This window comes from Zonotrichia albicollis, chromosome 3, assembly GCF_047830755.1.
Source record: "Zonotrichia albicollis isolate bZonAlb1 chromosome 3, bZonAlb1.hap1, whole genome shotgun sequence".
NCBI lineage: Eukaryota > Metazoa > Chordata > Aves > Passeriformes > Passerellidae > Zonotrichia > Zonotrichia albicollis.
Genome location: NC_133821.1, coordinates 14,033,518 through 14,056,817, shown reverse-complemented (window position 1 = coordinate 14,056,817; position 23,300 = coordinate 14,033,518). Strand labels below are relative to the sequence as shown.

The window sequence follows — 23,300 nt, the reverse complement described above, 5'->3', positions numbered from 1 at the left end:
CGCTCGGATGGCGGAGTGACCGGCGGAACTGATGGCGGCAGGGCAGGGAGTTCCATACCGCCCCGCGTGCGGGCTCTGGCGCTCAAAGGCTCCTCATCACCACCACGTTCTGATTTCAAATTGGGGGTTTATTGTCGGCACAGCGAGGCTCAAGTGTCCCCACGCAGCAGGTCACTGTGTCATGTACTGCTGCCCTCAGCCCGCGAGTCAGAGCTCTCGGGGAAGCCGGGCTTTTCTGCACCCCCAAAAGACCACTTGGGCCTTCTTTATACATTCATTAAATACATCACAAATTCACAGTTAGATTACAAATAACACAGCATATCTCCTCCAGCCCCTGTGATCACTCCCTGCCTGCATACCAGGCACTGCTGGAGTGGAGCACATCAGCTACCCTGCCCTGGCTCATTGCAACCACAAATACATTCATTTAGCACAGATGTGTCTGCAGGAAAAGTCACCCAAAATACCATGCAAATGCATTAATCCCCAGCCCTGCAATGTCCAGTAAGCCATGCTCAGGGTTTATTTTTGTGGCTGCATCTTGTTGCTCCATCTTCCTCTGATCAGCTCTAGAACTGTCAAATCCATCATTATCCTTGTACCCAGCTCCCAAGCCTTGCTCATGCAGCAAATCTGATGTTGCCTTCCATCATCCACCTCCCAACAGCCAGGGAATCAACATTAGCCTTTGACCCTACGGGTACACAGGCTCCAACTCATGCCTCCAAGCCTATATCCAGTTCTAGAGTCTTCCTGAGCTTTTCTCCTTTGGCAACTGGAACACAGAGCTGTGACTTCCATGCTGCATTTCAAAGCTGCTGCCTGTCAGCAGCATAATGTGTAAATGCACCGTTTTTGCACACACACAAGTGTACCTTCGAACACAGGAGTAGTAAAATAAAAATCATCACTGAAAACTGCTGAGAAACAGGAAAAAACACCCTGAAATCAGGACAGTAAAGAGTTCCTTCTGGAGTGACCGTTCAGCAACTTCAGCACACAGCAAGCACATAGTACAGGCATATTCCAAAAAAGTTGTGTTTTTCTCATAGAGATCATAGATGTCCTGCAGAGTCCTGGTTTTCCTTCCAAAAGGATCAAGTTTTACATTAAGCTGATGGCACATGCTGTCAAATCAAGGCTTTTCCTTTACACTCTGCACTGTAAAAAAGAGCTAGCGATGGTGGGGGCTTGGCAAGGGCTGGGAGGAAGGTAGTGAAGTTCATGGTGATCTTCCAAAGGACTCTGGAAGCCAAAAGCACACCCTTCCACAGGGTCTCCCATGCTGGGCTTCCAAAAAAAGGGAATTCCAAAAAGTCACCTTCTAGGAGTGTTAGTACTGCAGTCTGTTCAGTGAGTCGATGTAATGGAAAGTGGCTCCCAATGCCCAGCTCGTTTCAACGTTGTCAATTTTCCGGGCAAGCTGGACAAAAAAAAAAAAAAAGGCAAAAAACACAAGCAGAAAAGTTAAAATACAATGTTTTTGGGAGAATCTGAAGCATGCACTTGCTGATACAGTGCTGAAGATTATGACAAAGTTACCAGCATTGCACGAAGAGTGCTGCTGCACCCACCATGTGTTGTAGCAAGAAGGAAAATCAAGAACCAAGCTCCTGGCAGGATGAGTCCTGCCTTGGCACCCTCCTGCCCACTCTCCCCAGAAATCCTCTTTGAGCTTCACCTTAAAGCCTTGGCTCTTTGGGAAGCCCAGTTCCTGCAGCAGGAAGGTGATGTATGTGAGGTCCATGCAGAGAAAAGGGTTGTTCCCAGGGCTGATTTCCATGGTCTTACAAACTGAGAAGAAAGAAAACACTGTCTGAATGCACACTGTGGGCTCAGGTCTAACAACAGCCCCACTGTGAAAAATCTCAAATGAATCCACAAAACATCACTTGTCAGTGATAGAACCTGTTACAATGGGGCTGAAATGACATACACACATTAGGATAAGCACATAAACTTTGTAAGGAAGTCAAGACATTCTGTCTGTCCCCTAACAGCAGTTTCTTGTATCTCTCCAGGAAAAGAGTCTTTCTTTTATCTACTTCAAGTCTTTGAATATCTGAGCAACCACAGGTGTGTCATCTTTCTTGAGCACCAACTTAACAAATGTTGACAAAACCAAATTAAAAAAAGCCTAACAACATAAAAGAAAAAGTCAAACTCAAAATAAAACCCACTGAAAAAGCAGAAGTTAATATAAAAATAGGTGAGATTTTCAGAAATAAGCAAAAATGTTGGTTAGATGCTATTTAGAGGGACTCAATATTTACTTAAAAGCATCAGGCTTCTTAGTGTGTCTCACATTTGCCACCTGGAATGAATTTACACCCAATTTCTAGTGTGTGTTTGTATTTTACTTACCATATTTAGCTGCAATTTCAAAGTCACCGACAGTTAAGCTTCCTCCTTTTTCTTTATCTAAAAAAAAAAAAACCAACACTTTACGGTCTTTGTATAAAGGCTATTGTAGACTCAAATCATAGAAGTTGTTTAGAAATAAAACCTTGAGCCACTGAAATCAATGTCAAAATTCAAAAATCAATGTCACTGAAATCAATGTCAAAATTCAGACAAAATTCAGGTTTTAAAGGTAAAAGAACCTTCAAAAATTCTCAATATAGATTCAAAAGTCTTGGTTTATGAAGAACCTTTAGCCTCATTTCCTGCAGAAACAGAGCTTACAGACCATCTCAGCTGATCCCCATTTCTGCACTGCCTTGGACAGCGAGCACCTGTGACCAGAACTGACAGTGCAACACATTAAATCTGAAATTATTTGTAAAAAGAGAGTAGCTGAGAAGGGAGGTGTGTTTGTCCAAACTAACTTGAGATCTCATTATCTGTTTTTTACCACTGAATATGCCAGCCTTTTGTACACAAGCACACCACTGGAAAAGAGATGTGATTAATTCTGAATGCATGTGGAAATATCTGAAAATCTTCATTCCATCAAAAGGTCAGTGGAGCAAACACACAGCCCAGATAATTTTTACTGCTTTACTGCTCAAGAAATATATTTATCATCATAAAGTTTTTTCTGTTTCAGATTGTAGAGCTAATTAGGCAACATTTCTGAAAAGCAAGCTGTTTAAAAACTATTATCAAAGGCTGTAGGTCCTATTTCACAGGCCCAGTATCTTCTCTATAGACCATAGAGAATATACTGTCTATATTGTCTATGTCATAGACAATATTGTCTATATTATAGACAATAATATCAAGTCAATGCTGCACAGAAATGTTAACAGACTAATTTCCATGTGTGTAAGTGTTCCCACTATTTCCATAACTTGCCATTTAAAATGAAACCACCTCAGAAGCAGACATACCTATGAGACCAGCCTCTGCTGCACAGTCATAGTAATAGGAGAAAATGTAAAAGTCCAGGTCCTTCACTTCCCCAGCTCTGTGCACTTTCTTGTAGAGCATCTTTGCCACTTTATTAGAACAAGACTCATATAAAGGCTCACCTAAAAGACAAAAAAAATCATATTACAGGCTGAGAATTAATATATATAGACTTTATTTAGGATCTGCCAGGAAACAGGCACCTTTTTGCAAAATAGCAAAACTCTTCACAGAGAACTGAAATCTGAATCTTCTTCTAGAGGCAGACACCTACCATCCTCATGTCAGGACTATGTGATAGATCAGAAATGGACAACATCATTTGAGGCAGAAGGGTTTTGAAAGACCTATTCAAGGACTGCTCAACTCTGTCTGCATCATGTCTGGCAGCTTTACTGACTGGACAGACACATCATGGCACAAGACAAAGGAACTGCAGGATCTCTCTGACAGCACATCAAGAGAAGCCAGACAGAGCAGTAAACAGAGTCTGGTGTCTTTGAAAGAGGATGAGTGTGTATTTACTGTGCTACTAGCAGCTAACCTAGATAGCAAGAGTGATAAATCACTATACCTGCCTTCTGTCCTTTAATTTTGTACACTATCTCAGCGTGCTGCCATTCGGATTTGAAGCCAGGTGGCAAACAAGGGCTGATCAATTCCTCCCCTTCTCCTACTGCAGAAATAAAACAAAGCCACATTAGGAAAAAACACAAGGAGTAAATTCAGATCCTTCACCCCCCAGCCCTGCTCCATTACTGTCCTGCAGCTTCAGCAAGGCCCCTCCACAGCCCAGCCATGGTTTGGATGTCCCATGCCACCCCCAACCTAGGGCTGGCAAAAATCCAGGTCTCCTGGGAGCTGTCAGTGTCACCTCCTGCATTCCTCTCCAATGCACCCAGCCATGGTGACAGGAGCCCACATGCCACTCAGGAACCCTGAGCCCAGTGGGAAGGGGATTCACAGCTCCTCCCCCCACCACAGGACCACACACCCTGAGCTCAGGACCAGGATGTGAACACTGCCCATAACTTACAGGGTTTTCCCTCCACTCCTCCCAAAATGGCAAGCCTTGCTGACATCAGCCCAAGTCCCAGGTAACTGCAAAGGGAGAAAAGCCTCTGTGAGCAACAGACATCCTTTGAGACTCCACTGACAACCTGGCTGGGACATGCCAGTCTCCTCCTGACAGCCATAGTAATTAAAGTGGCTCAAGTCAGCAGCTCATGCACATGAGTGGAACGGTGTGACAGCCTGTTCTCATATTACCTTATCCAGAAGGATAATTTACCTTTGAAAAAGCTCAGGCAATAGCTGTCAGTTGTAATCTGGCTCTTGGAGAACTGGCAATGGCATTTCTCTAACTCTACCCCAGTATCTCACTGGGTACTCCCGCCCTCCTCAAAGGCAGCATTGATACTTGCATACAGAACTGACTTTTTGAGCTCAACCAGACTCCAAAGCAAATACAGGTGGGAAGAAGCTGCTGGCCCAAAACACTGGGAGCAGAGAAGACAGTGAGGAGGAAAAACTAACAGAAGAAATAACAAAGCATTATGAACTGACTGCAACCCCCATTCTCCATATTCCTGTGCTGCTCAGTGGTGAGAAGGTGTAAAAGTTGGAAGTGAAGCTGAGCCTGGGAAGGAGGGAGAGGTGGAGGGAAAGCTTTTTTGATTTTGTCCTTATTATCTTACTGTTTAATTGGCAATAAATCAAATTAAATACTAAATAAATGAAATTAAAGTCAACTCTGTTTCACCCATGACAATAACTGGTGACCTCCCTGTCCTCATTTTGACCCATGAGCTTTTTGTCACATTTTCTTCCCCTGTCCTGTTGATAGAATGGGAGTGATAGAGGGACTTGGTGGGCAGCCAAGGTTAATCCCACCAAAATCACATATCTCAAGTTTCTCTGCTTCCTCATGGTATTCATTTGCAAGGACTCCACTCCAGAAAAACACCTCAGCCTCCCTGGCTTCATAGAAAGCTTCCATCTGAGCACTGTGCTCTCTTTTCCACAACTAACCTGTATGAATACAGCTTGTAGGTGTGGTTAAACATCTGAAATGAAGTAGTGTGGCCAGATGGTGATGTCTGGAGAGTTGCCTGGAGGGAGAAAAAGATGTCACTGGCAGGTTTCTGCCAGCCAGCAGCAAACATCAACAAGGTAATCTTCCAACACATTAGGAAAAATGTGAAACAATCCTAGAATGATTCAGAGAGAAATGATGAATTTGCAAGGATTTAAATTTGACTGCTGATGCACAAGACAGCCACAAAACCTGGAGCTAAGGGTGTCTTCACATGACAGGGTTCAAATTGGTTATATTTGTGTCCACAAAAGAATTACTTGTATTTAAAAGGAATCCTTACTCCAGCTCTTAACTGCTTTTGTCCAGAGGCTCCAGCAACTGCCTCTCCACATGATCCCTACTACAGGAACTGTGTGCAAACTAATAGGCAGGCCAGGCACGCATTAACTTCCTACTCCAGTGAATTCATCTGTGAATTTGCACAAGCCAGAGGAAAAGCACATCCCTGAGCTTGCCAAGGAACAGAGCAAGGATCAGCCTGTGGTCTGAAGGAATGAAAGGGCAGCCTGTTCCCCAAGTGCATCAGCTCAGCTAGAGTGTTTGTGGGGAGCAAAGCTCTGGCTCATATCTTAACTCCTTCTCTATCTCCAGAATTTCCACATCCTGGACCCTTCACATCCCTTGCCATTCTGCTGAAACAGTGCAATGTCTTGATTATCCCAGGCTGGGACACTCCCTCTGCTTTTGTGCAGCTTTACTATGAGCACTATCTCTGCTCAGGCCAGAGCCTTACAATACCAGAACCACAGGGCTTCACAGAACAGCTGTAAAAATGCCAGGAAGCTAAAATAGCATTCATTTGCAACTGAGGGAACTCAGGACAATCAGAAACAAGGATTGAGAAGGCACCTCACTGTGTTCTTAAACCCCAGTGTAGGCCATATGCTGGGTTTGAATTCATTAACAGCCTTGGTTTTTGTGCTCTTTGTTGTAAGCTGTACAAACTGAAAGTCAAGGATTCAGACATTCAGAACATGGTGTCCTCCAGAGATAAAGCAGCCCTGGCAGACTCACCACAAGCACCACTAACCCATGGAACTGGATGAAGAGGATGGACAAAGAGTGGTGAATGCCTCTGGGACTGACTATAAAAAGGCACATATGACAAAGTCACAAGTGTGGCTTCATGTCACACTGACAAAACTCTTGCTCTGTTTCCAAGGGAAAGAAACCTGAGCAGTGAGAGATTCCTGCAGCAGCATTTCCCAACAGTGTTCATGCTCACGTTACCTTGGCACGTGGAAGGAAGGTGATCTGTGTTGATCCACCACCCAAATCCAGCATCCCTACACTTCTCCTCTGGGGGTCATCTAGCCTGCCTGAAATGTGTGACAGAACAGAGAAAGCCATAGTGTGCACTGAGAAAACCTGGCTAGGAACAAAACCAGAAGTACAGTGGTAAGGAAAGAGAACAATCTAACTCCACTCTCAGCTTTCCCACAGCACTAAATCACACTGTTTTCCACTGGACACTGATTTTGGCTTTATCAGATCTGAAAACCCTAAAGTGACAAGAGTCTCTTATTTCTTCAGTGGCTGTTCCTGCCCTAATCACAGCAGCTTTGGTTATTGCTTTCCTAAACATTTTGGATGCAAAGACCTTTTGCAAACTCTGCTCTGGTAACCACTTTGTAACACAGAGGAATGTGGTTGTCTTGGCCACCTCTCCCTGATCCCTTGGCAATATTTTGCAGATTCCTATGGCCAAAGGGATGACAGACTGAAAAGAGCTGGCCTGAGAGACTCAGCTCTCTTGGAATTCTTCCTGCTGCCAGCCAAGACCTCTGCTCTCATTTAGATCTAGTTCTTTTCAGTTAGATCCTTCAAATGCACCCTTCTGACAAGGACAATTTGTGCCAAGTACCTCAGTACACCTCATGATAGCTGATGTTTGAAGATCCCTGACCTTTCTGCTATTTCCTGGGAGCACAAAAAGCTCCAGAGCACATTGCCCCACAGGCTGTGTGCTGAACAGAGCACTTAGATGGCAGAGTGCTTTATGCATTGTCAGACAGGTCTTCAGCTCAGTTTTCTCTGCTCTTCAGCTACCCTTTTCTCACTCAGCAGTGTAAACACCCATGACATGTCCGTGTTATAAATCTGTAAGGAAGTACCACAGCACTTTCTTTTACTCTCTGCAGCTGCCAAGCACATCTAGAATACTCACACAAAAAATTTAGCCCGAGTCACAGCAGGCTCTAAAAAGGAATCAAATGCTCTGGTACCCTACAGGGAACTGAAAGAAAAGCTACATTAAACATCTAGGAAAAAGGATTAAACTCCTCACATCAAGTAAATGGACAAAATCCTAATGACTTAAATAGGCCAAGCCAAAAACAAACTGCTGACTTATTCTCAGAGCCTTCTTTCTCCCATTCCACCCCAATGAATGAGCAAATTCCACACAGGGGCAGAAAAGAGCAGGAATTTCACAGCATTGGTCATATCTTTATAGACATGCTCATGTACACATACCTGTTAAAAAATTTATTGTGATCCAGGCTGAAATACCTAATAAGGAAAAGATTCAGAAGACACATGCTTAGATCATAACATTCAATTTCATCTAACAGCAGCAACAAGTAAGTCAAGCCACATTAGAAGGTTTCCAGAAGTGTCAATGGCTGACAAACTCAAGATTAGGCTATATGAACAAAGAGAATGACTTTCTCTATCAGAGCTTTTGTGATATTTGGGAGAGAAGCCCCATGTATGAAATGCCTGAAGAATTCTGTATTTCACAGGTTAAAAACTCAGGCAGGAAGTCACAAAGGCTTCAGTCCTTAGCTAAAAGACAAAGAGATGACTGAAACTCACATTGTTCATTTTCTAGGAAAACATCCACTGTTGGCTTTTGTTTGATGTCAGTCACTCCACTTATCTTTATGAACACTAAGAATTTTCATCTTTCAGTGTTCTAATTTTGCCTGTTTTCCTCTAAGCAATTTTGTGAGCTATGCTGCTTTTGTCCTTTTCTTGTTTTATAAACTGGTCGCCATAAATGAGGTGAACCAGTGACCTTATGTTAACAAATTCAAATATTTATTCATGTGGTTAAAACTCAAGGCATGCCAGAGCATGGCCTACTTCAAAATCCTTGGCTGAACCCAGGCTATCACTGCAATTACTGATTTTAAAAGAAAAGAAAAATAATATATGTCCTCCATTAAGCAGCAAGAACAGAAACTCATAAACAGCTTCAGCTATTTTAAAGCTTGGTTTCTGAGCAGATTTAAAACACATTTCAACACTCAGTTACTTAGAATTTTGACATTCTGTCCTCAACATTTTTGGATTAACATGAACTTACTTCAGCATGTATTTTCTTCCCTATATAACATTTTTTTTTTTTTCAGATTGAACTTGAAAAATTAACATTATGATCATCGAGTACTTCCAGAGAGCTCTGATAAGCATTGTCAAGAGCAGAGTGGGCTAACCCAATTGTTGAAGACCATTTCAACAAGCAGATATTCAGAAATGTCTCCAGAAGTGCTGACTGCACAGGGGCTTTCTGATGATCCTACAGGAACTGCTCAACACTAAGAGCTTTCAAGATCAGGACAGAGCTCAGGACTTCAAACTGGAAAACACTGCACAAGATTTCTGTGGCTGCATAAAAACTCTGCTTCTGTCAAACCTGCTCCTATTACAGTAGGCAGGGACTTGTCAAAGTGCAGAGGAATTTCCAGGAGTGCAGAAAGACCCTCTATAAAGTTGCTCACCTTCATCAGTTCCATTCATTATCGACACACAATTGTCCCTTACAAAGAAGGGGGAAGCCTGAAAAATCTCCTTCACCTGTAGTACAAATAAAGGTCACATTCAGAGAAATACCTTTTCAAGCTTTTTAAACCCCCAGTTTTACACTACTACTACTCCTCTGCTTGGGCCAGAGCCTGACTGCTGCTCATCATTTTGTTTGAAGTTCAAAAGACCAACACTCAGCAGCCTTTATGTGCTGGCCCTGCATTTTGGTGCAGAAACAGGGATGGATGTGCTGGGGTTCCAAGCATGAAGACTGCTCAGAAATGCCATTAACAAGAGATGGACATGGGTAGGGAAGGGAATCCCATTGGCTTTGCTGGAATTGGTATCATAGATATATGAGAAAGGCAGGAGATGGACACCCCAGCTTGCACAAACGTCCCAGGGTGCTGCATTTTTAACAGGAGCATGTTTTCTGGAAATAAAACAGAAAGACAAGAGATAATACCTTTTCCAGCAACTTCTGAGCTTTCTCTCCTGGCAGCAACCGTAGGCCAGCTGTGGCTTTCAGGACCAGAGGAGTAAACTTCCACAGCTCCATAGGAACTTCCTTCTTTGCCACCTCCAGGAGCTCTTTTATTCCCTGGCCACTCTGGGAGCAAAGAACAATAAAAGAACTGTTAAAAACTCTTTTGAAAGATCAAAAGGGTGCTCAGAGCTATGATTCATTGTAAATGTGAAACAGAGACAAATTAATATCAAAAGGGGTCAAGAGAAGGTGCAGGACTCACTATCTCACCAGCACAAAGCCTAGTGGATATAATGGGAAATATTGAACAACCGGTCCAAAGCAAAGTCACTTTTTCAAACAGGCAAACAGAACTCTGCCACCAAATTTTTTGGCTACAAAAAGCTCAAAGGGCAGTATGACAAATTCTCAGAAAGCAAAGGCTTTTGTAAAACACTATGAGCTGGGTCTAAGTCTGGCTCTTAGGAGTCCCTAAATCCCTGCAAACCAGAAGGCAAGGGAGACAGGAAAGAAGTAACTTAAATTACCTTTTCAACATCATCAGCATATGCAGACAGACCTGGTTTCAGTGCTTTAAACGTCTCATGGGTTAACCTGGGAGTCTCTGTTCAAAAGCAGCATTCCAAAATAAGTAATGGTACAAATAATTTTGCATGCACAGAAAGAAAACCATTTAAAAATTCCATTATTATGTGCTAATAGAAGTCAATTGAAGCCTCTGTCTAATGAACTATTATCAGCCACCTGACCTTTAAATACAGCCCTGGCTGTGGAATTAGAAGCTGAGAAAACCACTTTTAAAGCCATGACTGGCTGTCAGGAGCTGCTGTCCACTATGCACATCAGTCACCAGATGGGTGCAAGCTCTCTCTTTGAGGCCTTGCACCTGCCATGTGCAGCTTTCCAAACTGCACCTGCAAAAAAGACTTCTTGTTTCAGCCTACCCTGCTCTGGCTAAACTTTATTCCAGCAAAACCTAATGGAAGTTTTTCTCCTACTTTCAATAGCAGCAGAGGGATGCAGACTTCAGTACCTTGTATAAACCAGCAGTGCAGGCAACACTTACACTCCATTTGCTGTGATACATCCTGAAATTGTGTTTCAAATGAAGCACGCAAGGAAGCAGCAAAAACTTGGGAGATGCAGGGAAAGAAGGAAATCCATAGGCTGTGGTTTAACCTAAGGGGCCAATCACACCACACAGCACACTGCTAATCCTCCACACAGCCTTTAGATCTCCTACTAACAGCACCCACACGTGCTCTCTGATCTTTATGAGTTTCACAACATACAAACAAATGAAGCTTACTACTGCAGAGCAAAGCTGGAGCTTTTTTGTGCACTTTGTCTCAAATCTCCAAAGCAGTTTCTGTCCTGGTGCCACACACAGCAATTTTAACAGAACTATTTGCAATTTTTGTTTTGTTTTGCAGTTTAAACCCAACCATGAAGCCAAGGATGCACTAAACCAGACACTGTAGAGAGAAGCAGCCCACTGCCAGGAACTGGAGACACCAAACATAAAAAATTTTGGGAAATAAGGCAGTTTGAATTTCTAATTGTCTCTTCCACCAGTGTGATGAAAAACTGCCTTTCTTCAAGACACTACTCTAAAAGTACAGCTGCTATTTACTTCATATTCTGACATTACAGCATTTTCTCCTTGTTGAACATTTTCATAATTTCATCCAAATTCCTGAATAATTTCATCCCTCCTGATGCTCTCTGGAAAGACCTGAAGCATGTATGTTCAAGTAGACCCTAGAAAACTGTCATCAATAATCTCCCCCACAATTTATGGAAGACTTAATCTGTCATGCAATGAGCAGGACATACCTCTTGGCTGCTGAGCAAATTTAAATATATGGATGCGAGTTCCCGTGCTTCCCGCATCAAACATAATTCCATAGAAGACAGAGAGATCTGTGCTCACTGCCTGATGGGACAGTTTATCTCCTCTGCTTTCAGCCACTCCTTCTGTGGCTCCCACAAATGGTTTGGAGCCCAAGTGCCATTTCACATATGCAACATAAACAGCTATGCATGTCAGAATGCCAAAAGCGAAGAAGCGCTTTGATATCTTCATGGCTTCCATTTAATGGGATGTTTTGCTTCTTCCCTTTATCAGGTGCTCTGTTCCTCCTCCTTCATGCAGAACAGCTGGCTCCCACATCACTCCTACATCCAACAGAAGGGAAAGGATCTGTTTTATTTTCCCAAACTGATAGAAGGATCTAAAAGTATGATGCCAACAACAGTGAACCTACTTTCCCAATGAACAGAAGGAAAGCAATCTCCTTCAGCACCTCTTCCAGCCCCACAGCTCACTTAAGGCAAGGGGCAGCACAAATCTTCTTTTCTCCCATTTCTAGAGGCACAAAATAAGGAGGGTTCAGAGAAGCTGTATACAGTGACCAAGGTGGGAGGGGACCTCATCCAACAGGGACCCTCCATGTGGCCAAGGGAATATCCAAGAGCATTCTGAAAAGCTCTGAGGATGAATATCATACAGCTTCTCTGGACAGTTATCTTTGTTAGTTCCTGGATGGTGAGGGAGGTCCCAGAAGACTGGACACGGACAACTTAAAATTAACTTTGAATGGCAAGATGCAAGATCCAGGGAATTGAGTGCCCTCCTCCCCTATCCCCAACACCAGGAAAGAAACCACAATCCACAAAATCTACAAGGCCTCACACAGCATCATTCAGGTGATTAAAAAGCAGTTCAGTGGTAATTTATGGGCAGAAAAACTACATACAGTTTTTCCTTTTTTAGTAGAGTAATGAAGTGAAAGGAAAACAATTGATGCAGGTGAGTTAAACCAGGTTTTTTACATATATGTAACCTCTTTATGAGAATTCAGGAAGGTGTGAAGGGGAGGAACTTAAAATCAAAGTGATTGTAGAGTATTTCCAAAAACAGGTAAGACAACATTTCCTGAAAATGGAGGAAAACAAAATCACAGGCACATATACACATAAAGAATGGATCAGCTTAAGGGAAAGGGAACTGTAGATTGTCATGACACAGAAATCAGGAAGATGGCATTGCAAGAAAATTAAAAAATTAAACTGCAAGTAAAAAAAAAAATAGATTAATTGCAAGTAAATTAAAATTTTTCCTGGCCTCCACCCGCAGGCAGATGCCAATCGCTGCAGGTCGGTGCCGGGAAGGCCTCGGCGGCGGCCACAACAGAGATAAATGTCACAAGGGGAAGGAAAGCCGCAGGGACCGGCGGATCCTTCCAGGAGACACGAGAGAGGATGTAAAATGAGAATTCTCAGCAGCCTGGCAGCGCTAACCCCGCTTGCCTGGAGAGAACCGCGACCGTCCCTGATCCGCCTTTGTCAGGGCACGCCACGGTTTGCTGCAAGGGAGAAGCTCCCCGCTGGCGCCCCGGAGCCGGGATACAGCCGGGAGCCCGGCCCAACCCACCCCGCGGGGTGCCCCTCGCTGACACACAGACCTCTGTCCCACTGTCCTCCCGCCTGCACTTCCTTCTTCCTCCTCCCGGCTCCCTCCTCCCTCCCTTTTCCCTGTTCCGTCCCTCCCAAACTCACGCCGCCCCCGCCGGCCCCGCCATGGCGCCGCCGCCACCCGGCTCGCGGACGGTCCCGCTCGAACGGCGCAGGCGCGGGGAGGGCGCGGGGCCCCGTGAGGGGGCGGTGCCATGAGGGGCTGAGTTCCCGCGGAAATGTCCTTAAAAACAAACAAAATAAATAAAAAAAGGTGAAATGCCGCAAGGTCAGAAAGGTGTGGAGAAACAGTGTCGGAAAATATGTGGGATGTGTCAGGAGTGGCTCGAATCAGCTGGTAGTTTGTGACCGTGTTCACAGGGGTCTCAGGTTGAGGGAAGAGACGAGGATCTGACTCCATGTTTCAGAAGGCTTGATTTATTATTTTATGATATATATTGCATTAAAACTATACTAAAAGAATAGAAGAAAGGATTTCATCAGAAGGCTAGCTAAGAATAGAATAAGAAGGAAGGATAACAAAGCTGGGCTGTGATTGGCCATTAATTAGAAACAACCACATGAGACCAATCACAGATCCACCTGTTGCATTCCACAGCAGCAGATAATCAATGTTTACATTTTGTTCCTGTGGCCTCTCAGCTTCTCAGGAGGAAAAATCCTAAGGAAAGAAAGGATTTTTCATAAAAGATGTCTGTGACAGTAGTTAACATCACTTGGTCAAGAACTCCATGGAGCTAAAAAGCTTTGAGGATGAGGTACATCATGGACATGTTGATGTATCCATTGCCAGCTTGGTGAAACACTCAAGGTCCGTGTATCCTATAGCTGAAATATGTTCATTATAGTTGTGAAAAACGCTAATCACTTGTTTTTAAAAGTTTAATAGTAATAAAATGGTTACAAAAATAATAATACAATTAGAGTAATAATAATTTGGACAATTTGAATTAGGACAATATGAGACAACAGAAACAAAGAGTTACAGACGTCTGGGTACCTTTTTCTGGGCATCATAAGCTCGAAAAAGGACACTCATTAACGGAGGATTAACCTTTAAAAACAACAGCTTGTTGCATATTCATACATCTCATGCATGATGCATAAATTCTATTAAAATACAAGATTCTGTCTAGTCATCTTCAACTTCTTCTTCATAATCGTCAACTTCATCATCTTAACAGCATCATTCTGTCCTTCAAATTAAAATACTAGGGAGCCCCATCTGAAATTCTGTGGTTGTCACTGGGATTTTGGCCTGCTGTGAAAACCCATCTGGGAGCAAGTTTCCTGAAACCTAGAACAGGACTTGAGTCCCTTCTTTTAGAAACACTCAGTCATCTGAACTCATCAGAACAGAGAGCCTGCTACATCAACAGCCTGTTTCTTCTTCCTCCAGGTTGCAAGAAAACAGGAATACTTCTGGAGGGTTACTAGGGGTAAAGGACTACTTGCCTTTTTTCTTCACGACAGAAGATTTCTGTAATGCCAGCATAGTTTTCCTTAGCAAAAAAATTTTTTTTTCAATCCTAAATAAAGAAATGGTTCTGTCACTGATTGCTAGGTCAGCAAAAGAGGGTTTTTTTCCCCTTTTCACAAGGGAAGGCAGATCTCAGGAGTTGAGGCCCTTGACGAAAAGCAGGTCAAGGCCAGCAGAGAGCAGCATTTTGTCAGGAACGTCATTTCCCCAGGGACGGGGGCAAAATAGTACAGTATTTATTTCTCTTAATTGAAATAGAAATATCTTGCATATATGCTCATAAAGAGGACTGCTGTTAGGATAAGAGATTCCAAAAAAATGGGAATGTAATACAGAGTTGGGGTATTTTTTTGTCCCTCCTGTGAAAAGCGTTACTTATGTGCATGGGAACAATTCTCAGGCTATTTGTGGAAACCCTCTTCCCTCAGCTGTGGACCTGGGATTAAATGTAGGTGGTTTAAAGAGTTTTGGATCCATTTCTGAAACTGTGTCACACACAGTATTCTGGTCATTGTTAGAATTAAGCCACACAGTCTGAGATTTGTAACAGATTTTAAATTGTGATATCTACATATTGTACATATTACTTGTACATTTAGATTCATAGTTTAGTATATTATATATATATCAAATCTGAGGTAAAAAGCAGATTATTGGGAAGGAGTTTGGGTACCATTTGGAATATTATTTCTGTCACTCCCATGTTATAAGAATAATTGTTTTGGAAGTCTGAATGAGAATTAATAAACAGGGATCAAAGGCAAATTGTATGGATAGAAGAATCTGTACAATTAAAAGGTTATCTCACCAATTTGGTGACAACTCTTGTGAACAGTAACAAGATTATGTTGTGCTGTAAGTACAAGGTCAGTGTTTTTGGCACAGTGTGCCCATGAACTGCATGTGATTGGCATGTTGTGCATGCCAGGTAGCAGCATGTGCCAAATCCCACTGAGTGATCCATGTCCCTGCATCCTCAGAGAGGCACAGGGGTGTTCAACCAGCTGATGTGTACCCAGCAAGAGAGTTGGTCTGCTGCAGCACTTAGAAACACTAAGGAGAAGGAACAACAACTAAACCTGTAGCTCAAATTTCCATTCAGGTTCCTTCATCTCAAAGGACAAATTATACTCATGCTGACCTGCAGCAGAAAAGTGTGATGCTTGTTGAACCTTGAACATTAAATTTGTCTCCTTGCTGCAAACCATTCATGTGTAGCTTTTTCTGTGGCTATCACCACATCCTCCCCATTCTCCAGAGAAGGACAGGTAGCTCTGAGGCTCCATCACTTACCTGAAACCCCACGCAGCACCTGCTGCTCTCTGATGCCCTCCACAGTGGTTCTTTCATCATTCCTTCCCAAAACTCCTAGCAGGGCAGGACTTGGCATGTACTGCAACTTCTCTGCAGCTGCATCTGTCCCTGGTCGAGAGGGCCATGATCAAACATACCAGACAAATGCTGAGTTACCATCCTTTCCTGTGGAGGAAGCATAAATATTGAAATTAACAGAGAAATAAACATATTTCTCTATCTCCCCTCTGGATACCCATCAGTTTTTGACAAAGTCACATAAATTAAACACCATTGAGACATTTATGCTCCTGGCAATTTTGGCTGAAAGTAGTAACTGGTCCAATATTTTGGACGGGCAGTTCTGTATCATAGGGGGTGTCTCCCAGGGGATGCTGCTGATGTTTTCCTTGATGGTTGTGGCTATAGTGCCACAAAGCAGAAAAACTGAGGAGGTCTCTGCTGTTCCTCACTGCTGCTCACAAACCATGTGCAGAAATGAACTGTAACTTTGGAAATGCTGCCTCAACGTGGTCTTTTTGGTGCCCTACAGGCTGAAGTTCTTCATAAATTTATCATGACCTACATAATTGACCTATATTATGTGTCTGTTTGTTAAATAGATTGCACTAATTATAAACATGAATGGGGATGGCTTAGCAGTTATTTATTTATTCTGAGGTGCGTGCCTGCTGTCTGAAATGATGCACAGGAGGATCATTGCCAGATTTTCCTCCTTGGCCTCTCCATATTTAACATGCACCATAGACTGTTGGAATAAGCCATGAATAGAGGGGAAAAAAAAGGAATTTTTTTTTTATTGCTTTTCTAAGTAAGGAGATGTATGCAAGATCCTCCAACAGGTCTGTATGCAAGAAAATTAGCATGAGGGAGAAAACACAACACAGCAAAATTTTCAAGCCCTTGATTTGTCGGGCAGTGGGTAGGGGCTGAGTGTGCTTTGCACTTTGGTCACTTTTTGGAGACCTTTCTAGGCTGGGAAGCAGCATTACTACACCTTGCTGACAGCTGAGCGTTTTATAATGAATAAATTTATATTTCTGTTTCTCCTTGTGCCTGTGCCTCACTTGCAGACTGCTGGAGCTGATTGAAACCCAGGGTGCCGTTGAAATGTGGTGAGTTCAGTGCAGCTGCACCTGCTCCCCGCAAGGATGAATTTTGCTTTTAACGTTTCAGGCTGACATCCGAAGCCTGGCTGATTTGCCTCTAGGGGCAGATTTGGATCAGGGTTTAAAGCAGATGTCTGCTGCCACAGACCCCCTCGGCTGTGTTAGCGACGCTGCCAGGCCCTTTCCACTGCCCTGTCCCCATTCAGACAGACAGGGAGCGCTGAGTGTAATCGAATTAAGGAGAATTCCCCAGATTTTTGTTTTGTGTCCGCCATCGCTGTGGTTTTCACTTCTCCAAATTCATCATAAATGCACCCATCTGTGGGCTGGCACATAGCGCTGACTGCAAGTAGCTGGTTTTGGAGGAAAAAATTGGGTGGGGAGGATGAAAAAAGTGAAAATTAGTTGCTGCCATTTTTGACTGTTTGCAATTTCAGAAACTTGTGTTTCATGTTGGGGATGAATTTCCAGGCAGTCAAAAATAAATGTTTTATCAGCGGGTTGGTGAGCAAAGTGTTTGTTGAAATATTATTAATTTGGTAGGGTGGTTGTTGAGTGTCTGCTGGAATAGACATGGCTTGAACAAGCTTTTGTTAAGAAAGATTTTTATGATCTTGTCATAATCTTGGAGTCAATTGTGAATATTCTGAGGGAGAAGGAAGTAATTTCTCACCTTATCATCCTGCTTCCTCTGCAGAAGATTGATCCCAACCTCTTCTACAGAGCTTTTAAAAGCTATTACTGGCTTATGTATGATGTTAAGGTTCAGCTTTTAATAAAAATGCTCTGATTAAAAAAAAACAAAAAACAAAAAACAACAAACTTTTTGAACATGATATTTGAAACCCAGAATAATTTAGCTTTGAGTTGACCTCAAAGAGGGCCAAATTTCATGTTTTATTGGATTGCTCAAAGCCTTGTCAGCTGTTTAGTACCTCTAAGGATGCAGACTCCTGGGGCCTCGTCCCAGGACTAAACCACCCATAATGTGAAATATGTTGTGTGATACCTAACAGGAATTTGCCATGTTTTAGTTTGTGACTTTCACTTCTCATGCTGTCACTAAAGATCTTTGGGAAAAGCCTCTCTTATTATTCAGCTGCCACAAGATTATGACTGCAGACAGTAGTCCTGGGATTTTGGAAATGATTTGCATCTTCAGATGATTACTTGTTTTCCCACTGGTTTTCCCATTGCTTAGTTTCATGGTGAATTTTCTGTGTGAGTCTGGTGATATTTTCAATGACTATTATGTAAAGCATGTCAGAAGCAATTTGAAGTCATTATGAAAAACAGAAAACTGAAAGTGTCTGTCTTTCCTTAATATTCATAATACTCCATTGGCTCATACGTGTAGAAATGGAAATAGGGAAATACAGCTGGCTGCCAATTCTCTGCTATGTATATAATAAATTTTCTTCTTTGTTGCTTATAAAGCAACAGTGATGATGCTCAGAGAAGTAAACATTGGAAATGTTTACTGCACTTTTAGGAGTACTCACCCTGTGCACTCAGAAATGCAGACTCCAACATCCATTAATTGCTTTTGAATATAAAGTGCAACCTATTGTGCTACGTTTGCTTTCTCAGTAAATAGTGTCACCCATTGTCGTCCTGTTTTTTTAAGATTTTCTAAGCCTGTTGATGTTTACATTCTTATAACAAATTTTCTCACACACATTATGTAAATAACTTATTGTTTTGCATTCTTTTATGAAAGAAAATAAATTTAATGAACTGTTAGTTTGTCCAGTGTCATTGGTGAGGTGGCATTTTCACCCTCCAATTCACTGTCACTTTTGGAAATCTATAAATGTTAGATTCAAAAATTAAAAAGTCCCTTTTACCTTAAAAAGAGCAGTGTGTCCGCGTTGTATTATTTTGTGTCCTAGAGTAACAACCCATCTGTCTTCTATCATAACTTATCAAAATAAGTATTTTCTTGCAAAATGTTATCTCAGTCTCTCTGATGAGCTCAGTTACTTTGACACTGTGATGCATAAAAATTATGTTGCAAGATTTCCATTTCTTTCCAGAAGGAAAAGACTTTGATGTCAGTCACCTGTGTGCTGGTTTGAGCCACCTTCATGTTCAGCATGAAGTGTGCATTTTTTTGAAAATTAATAACTGAAACAGTCTCTACTTTTTAGTAGGGTGTATAACCACAGCTGTCTGGAAAGGTGGCGTTTTAACAAGTTAAAATATTTTAGTTGCATATCTCTGTAAATTTGCAAAAAGCTATTTTTTGGTTCAGCTAACAAATTGTAAATCTCATCAGTTGTGGAATAGTAGTTGAAATGAACCATTTCTGAAATGTTCATAGCATTGTCTTTGGTGCATCGTTGGTTTTCGGGCAGTCTGTATGGTGCAGGAAGCAGTTTCAGGGAAGGTGGCCCAGCAGAGCAGGCAGGTGTCCTGTGAGCAGCCACAGAGCTGGTCTGGAGAGGAATGCTCAGCCCCAGGGAGATGGGAGAGGCTGATTTACAGCAAAGTTTGTGAGAACAGAGAGAGCTCACCATTTCCACACTTTGTTTGTGATCAAAGGCAGACACTGGAGAGGGTGAGTGGGGTGGGAAACAAGGCCTTCATCCCTGCTGGTGTGGCTTGAGGTCTGGGTCACATCAGAGCTACCAGGGAAGCAGAGGACACCAAAACCGAGGACTTTCCTAGAAAAAGAAGAGCTTGCTTGTGTTAGGGAGCACTGCCAGAGGAGATCAGCAGAAACCTGCTCAGTAAATGCACTGGCTGGCCTTCTGCAGCCAGAGGGTCCAGCCCTTCTTGGGGACAACTCAGCTGTTTGAAGGGAGCACAGCATCCCCTGGGGATGGTGGAATCAAGGGCTGAATTTCCCCTTGTGCTCCTGGAGTAAAGGGAAACGCATTGGAGCTGACCTGGGGCCAGCCGTTTGCCCACCACCCATGAAAACCACTCGCTTATCCCCATGAATAACGGGGGTTTGAATTTACCAAGCCAAGTGATGGACCCTCCAGCCTGCTATTCATTACTCCAATTAACAATCAGTTGCCTGAAAAATGGGCCAATCTGTTTCTTGCGGAGCCACATAGAGAAAATCCACAAGGCGAGCCAATTAGCATACCAGTCCTCACCGTCTAGGGAATCTAATTTAGTTACTTGGTCGATCTAAGTACCAAAATATTGTTGTTTTGTTATGGAGCATATAATGTTTGTTAAATGGCCGAAATCCCCCGGGGTCCATATGCTGCTGATACTCCCTGCGTCCTCCCAAGCTGGCAGAGGCAATAAGGCAAAAACTGTTTTGTCCCGCACATGGCCCCTGTATTTTGCTGGCACAAGGCGGCAGCTGGACGGAGGCAGAACAAACCTTCGCCACCCAGGGTGGGCGGGATAGCTTCCCTCCGAAATAGTTGCACACTTGAGCAAGCCCATTGTCTGCCCAGAAAGTATTTCAACCGCCTCTTACCAGGCAAAGAGTGCGCAGAGCCAGTGTTTGGACAACCTGTCTGCGCGGAGCATTGTGCAGGAGCAATTAGTTTGCAAATTGCCCGTTTGCACATCCGCGTGTGAATTAGTTACATTGCTCCCACAGGATTTGTTATTCTTAGCATTGCTGTTAAGAAAGGCCCATGAATAAAAAAAAAAGGTAATTTGGATGAACGACTTTCTCCCCACCAGCGCAAGTCCCTCGGCCAGGACAGGCAGAGGATGGAGTCCCTCAGCAGGAAAATAGTGATTCTACCTCTTCGTGTTTCTAATTCTCTGGGTTGATGCTTGTGAAAAATGCATGTATTTTATGATTGGCTTTTCGCAAATATTAAAATGAATATTATGTGTGTTGTCTTAGAAAGTAATGCTGTATTAATTCCCTTAAGTACAGTGTTAAACACAGTTTTAGGTTATAAAAAATGTTAAAATAGAAACGATGCTGTGTAGGATACTTTTTTTAAAGAAAGGACTTGCAGAAAGATAGCAGCCACAGGACACCTGAATTTTTGAGAGAAAAATAATTTATTGCCCTGTTATCAGAAGAAACGAACTTCCTCCCGCCTCGAAGGCGCTGTCAGGATTCAGAGGAAGAAGCTGACACTGACCAGACAGAATCCTGTTTTTGAATGGAATTTATGCGTCATGTATGAGGTGTATGAATATGCAACAGGCTGTTGCTTTTAAGGGTTAATCCTCTGTTAACGTGGGTCCTTTTTCGGGCTTGTGCTGCCCAGAAAAAGGTACCCGGACTATCTGTAACTCTTTGTATTTCTTGTGTCATATTGTCCTAATCCAAATTGTCCAAGTTGTTATTACTCTAATTGTATTACTATTTTTATAACTATTGTATTACTATTAAACTTTTAAAATTTTAAAAACAAGTGATTGGCGTTTTTCACAATGGTGGTGTAATGGGTTGTGCAAAGTTTCTTGCTCATTTCATAGCTTTTCAGTCCCCCACAAAAATAAAAATAATAAAAGGAAATACATCTCTGCCTCATATCTTTATGCTGTAGGTTCTGACAATGTCTTTTCTGAGGGTGAATGGTGTCACTCTACCCCATGTGCACATCACACTGTGTATGAACAGTCAAGTTCATAGTTGGCACAGTTAAGAACAGCACATTTTTTTGGCTGCTGTAAATAAAATTGGGGAATCCATGCTGAAAAAGATATGCCCCTTCTTTTTTTACCCAAATTCATCTTGCTTCTGAGAGAAAATGTTTTCCACTGAAGGCATTTTATTCAATATTTTCTTAGCTATTTTAGGTGCCATTCCAAAGGACTGTCTCCAGTCACCATCTTTTCCATGGAGAGGTAGATGTGTTTTTTGAAAGTAAAAATCTATTTCTGCAAGTGGTTCAATTTGCTTGCACATCTGACCTGTGCTATTTAGTGTTGATTTATCACCCTTTGCAAATGTGATGGAAAATCAATAATTAATTTAATGTTTCTTTGCTGCTCAGTGGTTGACCAAACTCCTCTGGGCTGAGAAAAGGCTGATGTTGATTTGAGGATTTAGCAGTCAAATAGATTGAAAACTTGCCAATACGGGCACAGCCAGTTTTGTGTTACACTCATTTCTATTTAAACCAGAATGAAATAAAATTCCTTTAAGAAGCTGTAGTAATATTTTAACAGCATGTTTGCAATCTTTGAGCCAACTTATAATCTCATGGAAAAGGGTCATTTGTCTGTTCTGAAACCATAAAAGCAGGACTTCCTGATGCTGTGTTAGCTCTCCCAAATAGATGCTGTGTTGGCTCTCTCAAATTCTTTACACGTTGTGTTACCCACTTTTCCTCCTTGTAAAGGAAAGGAGCATGTAGTCACCTGCAGCTTTCTCCAAAAATGTGACCACTTTCCTTGTTTGGAACTGCAGAAGTTTATTGACTTAAAGAAAATTGCTCTAAACTGTGAATAGCAGCTTAACAATCAGCATCTCATAGAAAGGCCAGCTAACAAAACAGGAGATAAGTTTGCTCTAGGTAAAAGCATGAACTTCCTTCCTACTTTCTTTGATTCTATTAGTCACAGTCTATTTCAGTGCTGTCTTTTTATTTCAGTGTCTGCCCTTGCCAATTCCTGCCTCCTAGCTGGTACCCACTGGTGTGATGATTTCCCTGGAGCTGCTGCAGCATAAAGAAATTGTGCCTGTGATCCTCAGTCTCACCCCTGATGAGATTTGAGGAGCTTGGGCAGTGCATGGGGTAAAAAAGGATTAGGGTGCAGTTTCCTGCTACAGGCCACTGCTCTTCAGTCATAACTGTGGTCCAAATGCCTTGGGGAGTGGGTGACTGCTGCATTTTATTAAAGGCATGCAACTGAAATAATAATCGGATAAAAGGATCACTTATTGTCAAACGATTATGGAGCTGCATTATGTGATTTCATATCTTTTCCTTCAAAATCTCTGCATTTCAAACCAGCTTGCGGTTTTACGCTGTGCCATTAACACTTTGGTATTACACAGGAGTATATTTCACATGGCAATTCAGTGGGATATGGATTATGTTATCAGGAAATAAATAAAATTTTGTCAAGTTGGCCTTGGCTCTGCTGGTGGTAATCATGAAATTGTTTGTCCTTAAGCTATGGCAGAGGATTGGATTCTTAAAAACTGGATAGAGAAAAATGCTTTTAGAGTGATTTCTTTACAATAAAAACATGATAGTCTTAAAGCTAACTGATAATCTTTGTGAGTCCATTCCATGTGAAACAGGGGAGCAAACAGATTCCCAGCTGATATAAGTCAACATAGTCCCA

The 23,300-nt window shown here is 42.4% G+C and overlaps 1 protein-coding gene across 4 annotated transcripts; it reads right to left on the bottom strand.

Moving 5' to 3' along the window:
- Positions 1–107: 107 nt before the first annotated feature.
- On the bottom strand, positions 108–13,376 carry ENTPD6 (ectonucleoside triphosphate diphosphohydrolase 6). Of its 4 annotated transcripts, XM_074536776.1 has the most exons (15): positions 13,251–13,269; positions 11,957–12,057; positions 11,526–11,867; positions 10,217–10,293; positions 9,669–9,812; positions 9,178–9,253; positions 7,928–7,963; positions 6,683–6,771; positions 5,386–5,465; positions 4,391–4,455; positions 3,929–4,030; positions 3,336–3,476; positions 2,368–2,424; positions 1,685–1,797; positions 108–1,426 (listed from the first exon to the last, which is right to left on the bottom strand). In XM_074536776.1, exons 3-15 carry the CDS (start codon positions 11,782–11,784, stop codon positions 1,337–1,339), a joined length of 1,329 nt encoding a protein of 442 aa, XP_074392877.1. In that variant the 5' UTR covers positions 11,785–11,867; positions 11,957–12,057; positions 13,251–13,269; the 3' UTR covers positions 108–1,336. The 4 variants fall into 4 exon arrangements, with proteins under 4 accessions (XP_074392877.1, XP_005486820.1, XP_005486819.1 ...); XM_005486763.3 differs by lacking the exon at positions 11,957–12,057 and having other exon boundaries at positions 13,251–13,376; XM_005486762.4 differs by lacking the exons at positions 11,957–12,057; positions 13,251–13,269 and adding an exon at positions 13,157–13,246.
- Between the last annotated feature and the right edge of the window lie 9,924 nt (positions 13,377–23,300).

Bases quoted from the DNA above. Each gene is read 5' to 3' on its own strand.
- ENTPD6 (XM_005486763.3), bottom strand. From the start codon at position 11,784: ATGGAAGCCATGAAGATATCAAAGCGCTTCTTCGCTTTTGGCATTCTG. The intron at 3,477-3,928 runs GTATAGTGATTT...TTTGTCTTTTAG, and splicing joins AATTAAAGGACAGAAGGCAG to GTGAGCCTTTATATGAGTCT. The intron at 1,427-1,684 runs GTGAAGCTCAAA...TTTTTTGTCCAG, and splicing joins CAAAGAGCCAAGGCTTTAAG to CTTGCCCGGAAAATTGACAA.